General features: G+C 37.2%; 1 protein-coding gene across 1 annotated transcript; it reads left to right on the top strand.

The window, feature by feature from the left end:
- The first annotated feature begins 324 nt into the window (after nucleotides 1–324).
- LOC112466563 (KAT8 regulatory NSL complex subunit 3-like) lies at nucleotides 325–3,365 on the top strand. Its single transcript, XM_025034721.1, is given in 6 exon segments — nucleotides 325–557; nucleotides 675–1,245; nucleotides 1,323–1,616; nucleotides 1,819–2,502; nucleotides 2,669–3,032; nucleotides 3,127–3,365. Coding segments are annotated over 6 exon segments (2,385 nt in total).
- The last annotated feature ends 1,360 nt before the right edge of the window (nucleotides 3,366–4,725 follow it).

Here is a 4,725-nt window from a genome sequence, read left to right as displayed (position 1 = left end):
AACCGTGCAAAAAGTTCAACTAAAAAGATCAAACTTAATATTTTATAATTAACGTTCGTTTGTGTAACAATAATATAAACACACACCTACCTAAATTTACATATACAAGATATAATTAAAAAATTTCTGTTTTAGGGACAAACCGAGAAAGAGAAAGAAAAAGAGAGAAAGAGGAAAATTTTAATGTTTTATACAATATAATAATGACATTGTAATGACATAATACGATATTTGAAAGAAATTTGAAGATGTCGAGTGAATAGATATTTATCTCGATTACTATCCGATCTAATTTAAGATAGCATAATATTAATGTTCATGCTTATGACACCGTCCACCTCTGCAAGCAGTTCTGAACTACCAAGTCCAACTACTGATACGTTTGACGACATTTCGAACAAATTGACGGCATACCTACATCAAGTAGCTGAAAGATACGAGATGGACAGTGATGCGATATTCAAAGATCATTGCTATGCTCGACTTTGGAACTGGAAACCAGAAAATATTTATGTAAAGCCTATAAAAAAGCTGTTTTTCTCAAAGAACACTGTGAGGTATGATTATTTATAACGTCTAACTTATTTTGATTTTTGCTTAAATATGGAAGGATACAAAATAGACGTAACAATGGATTTATTATATTATTTCTTCCATCTTGGTGATAAACACAGAAAGGATGAGGAAATCGACGTGGAAAATATTGATAGCGAACCATCGTCACTGCCTTTTGATTCAATCAGAGTTTAGCATATGATGGCTGAGTTTGAACGGTTAGCGAATTTTGCGCGATCCGAGGAGGAGGATTGGGAGGAGAAAATGAAGAAAACCTTGTGGTCTCCGATTCAGAATCGGATATTTACCAAAGTGACACAGATATTAAGTTTGGAAAGACTCGCAAGATTAGCCAAGGCTAAGAGCGTAACGGAACCGAACTTTCGAAGAACGTCGGTGGATATCGCAGCAAGGAGATTTCGCGAAACGTTAGCCTCGACCGGATGGGACTGGAGACTGGTTCAATGGCTGCACAATTTGCTGTTCGAGCGTCTCCCCTAAGAATATTTAGCCATTTATCTCGATATCTTACAGACCTTGAGACTGAAAATTTCTCAGCTAATCGATAAGATGATCGCTGTGCAACCGAATATTAGCGCTAAGAACGGCTTTATAACGTGGGAAACGCTCGGATCACTCTTAAAACGATCTTGGGATCCAGTCGCGCAGAATTTGAGCGGAAATAGACTTGTAAATATAACTTGATCATTAACGTACATTATATAGGTCTAGTAATGTAAGACGGGAAATAACGTAATTGATTGCAGAAGAAATTGCCCGGAAATCCAATCTTAATAGTAGTAGTAGTAGTACCTTCCGGCATCGCGTCGGCATCCGTTTCGTCTCGTCAGCATAAATGGATCACGCAGTTGGGATTGTTAGGCATGGTCGCTACCGTTCACACTCACATGAGTTTGGCAGCCAACAGAATGACTATGATGGTGTGCATGAATCAATTGGTTCAGGCCACAAGAGTTAAAATATAAGATGTCAGAAGTGACTGTCCTGGTAGGCCGATCATACTCGTAGATTTCACCGCTGGCGCAGCGCTTGCTTGTCAGGTAAAATCACTTTTGTACATCTTACATCAATTTTTCTTCCAATTGTTCTTAGATTTGTTTTATTTAGCTAAATTTCTCGCACAGTTCATCTTTGCACTTTTTTTCTTCAACTTGAAAAAAAAGAAGAAAGATGAACTGTGCAAAAAGTTTAGCTGAAGAAAAACGTGGAAGGTCTATTGACTTTATTTACTTTGCAGTGTAGATGGCTCAGATAGAACACGTAACTGCTGTTATCTGCATTGGATTTCCTTTCACAACGGTCGAGGGAAAACGAAACACACCTGATGATATGTTAACGGACATTCGCTGTCCCGTCATGTTCATTATTGGGCAAAACGCCACTCTCATTAGACCGGACGATTTAGAGGAACTCTGTGAGAAAATGCTGATCGAGACAAGTCTGGTGGTTGTGGGTACGGCCGACAATCATCTCAGAATATCCACGTTTAAAAAGGTGCTCGAGGGCATCGCGCAGAGCATGGTGGACAGATGCGTATTGGACGAGATTGGAGATTTCATCGGTAGCATGCTATTGCAATCGCATCCATTACCGCTGCAACTGACAATGAAGACTAACTGTGACAGCAAGAACAAAAAGGACTTTCACAAACGAAAGAACTTGACCAGCAGTTCCGTGGAAAGCGAACCTAACTTACCGACCGTGAAGAAATCTCGGCCGACCACGCCGATATCTTCCGCGCTATCGGTTGGAATAAACGTGGCATCGAGCTCGGCTCCTAAAATCGGTGTATTCAATATCCAATCCAATTTGACGCAAGTAAGTGGGCAACATACAAATCATATTTCCACCGCGAAATGGAAGCGGCCCACGAACAATCAGAAAAATCAGTTCTCAGAACTGAAGACTCCTAGACTTGCCAGACAGGTAATTGTCACACAATGCACAATACGTGATACATATGTATTAGATAATATGCTATGAGCTATAATGGTCGATGAGACATTTATATTATACAATATACTACAAATAATATACTAATAATAATCATAATTATTTCCATATAGATTATGCTAAATATTACTTGTTACAGACAAATATTAATTCAGAAAATGGCATAACGCTCAATATTGGCACACTAGCGAGTCTGGCGCCGATAGGGCCGATACGTTTAGCACCCACTACAGTGAGTCAATCGACGACCACTTTCTCCAGAACACCTAATGCATCCAAATCCTCAGCTATGACCGTTAAAGTGCCGTCGAAAATCATCTCGAATGTGCCGCTGCGAAATGTTTTAAAAATGAAAACGATATCTTTTAATAAGTCTTACTTGAATATAGTCGCAAACAATTACAGACAAGTTAATACTCCTGACAAAAGTGGAGACACAAAATTGATGAACGTTTTCACCAAGCCCACGGGGAATCAAATTACAGTTAATGCAATTCCGACAGGTAAGATATACGTATAATTAATTAACGTTATCAGTAGAAGAATAATAAAATGGTACTTGTGTTTATTAATTTTTTGTTTCTTTTAATTAAATAGTGGGAAGTAGTAAGCCTACAGCGACAAGCGGCACTTTGTCGAATCTTTTGCAAAGTGGAAAGAATTCAATTGCACTTACGAGCAGTGCATTCTCCACTCGTGCATCGTCGGTTTCTAATAATCTACTAACGACCACCACGTCATCAGCGAATACCGTAACGTCGTCCGCATCGACCCCTTCAAAAGGTAGATTACAATTATCTAAACCATTATTAATTGATTTATCGTTTGATGTGTAAACACTATATACATTTGATGTGTAAAAGGCTCTTGGAGACGTAAATAATTAAAATTCAATTATAGGACGTATTACGTACAGTTGGCGTGGTACACTTGTGTGCGCATTGCGATGTAAGCTCTGTAAACACTCAAATTCAGCTCTCGTGCTCTATGATTTCATCGATTTTCCCGCCAAGATTTGGATTAACCTTGTACGTGTGTACTTATCGTGGTATAAGGATCTTTATACGCTCATTGTAAGTACAAATGTTAAATATATTTTCAAGTCTTTGATGTAAATTATTCATTTGCATCGATATGCATGAGATCGTTTATTTTAAGGTGGTCCTAAAGCCGTTTGCATTACCGACCAAATTCTATATCTGTCTTTGTATAGACAATGATGATGGACAAGGATAGACATGGTTATAGGTTATAATTTTTTCGAACGTCTCATTTTTATTCCAAGCTTTCAATCTCAATTTCAAAGATACGTTATTATTTGTACACGTCTTCTGAAGGGTGGAAACATTTTATTTCGTATATATTACTTATACAACTGTTTATATTAGAAAATGAGGTAACAACATTTTTAATTTTTTTCAATTATTACTAATTATTTTACATTTCTACCCTTCATTAGTACCTATACTTTATTCCTGTAAAAGGATTTTCCGATCTATAGAGCCGTTTCAAAATTAGACCTTTGACTGTAATTGTCGGTAATTGAATCACTTTAGCATCTCCTTAATCTCTGTCGCAAACGAGTCTTGGTGAAGAAATAAATTAATTTGATAATTATTTCAATCAAATTCTATTATACATAATGCATATAAAGCAGAAATTTTCATTTCTATATATTCGGTTCCTTCGCCAAAAATTGGACATCCAAGTATCGCGTATTTATCGCGGTCGTGTGTTTTATTTATTTTTATCTTACCAATACATTTGTTCTTTTTGCGTTGCGATAAATCAAACGAGTCAGATTCTCGGATAACTGGAAAAAGAAAAAAAAAAGTATTTCATCACTTTTTTCTCAATGCAACGGATACGACATACGCATTACCGTCAATCCTTGTGTGCGTTTTGACCTTCCGACACCGCGGCGTATGACTTATATAATTTAGCATGTTTTCAATGGTATATAATATTAATTACAGGTCTGATAGATTGGGGGTATACGCGTATCAAGGGATCGATGTAAACTAGGCCAATCAAACTTACTACCGTGCCAGAAGAAAAACCGTCTCGTCAACGCTGTAAGCCTATTGGTCAAATTTTTGTTACATTTTTCGTGTCGCACAATCAAACTTCGAATGTTACACGTTACAAAATTTTCAATTTTCTCCATCATTATAGATGATTCAGGATGGTACTGGT

Source organism: Temnothorax curvispinosus, unplaced genomic scaffold (genome assembly GCF_003070985.1).
Source record: "Temnothorax curvispinosus isolate PA1 unplaced genomic scaffold, ASM307098v1 QBEX01016345.1, whole genome shotgun sequence".
NCBI classification, from domain to species: domain Eukaryota; kingdom Metazoa; phylum Arthropoda; class Insecta; order Hymenoptera; family Formicidae; genus Temnothorax; species Temnothorax curvispinosus.
The sequence above is the reverse complement of the archived record's forward strand: the minus strand, read 5'-3'. Positions and strand labels throughout refer to the sequence as shown.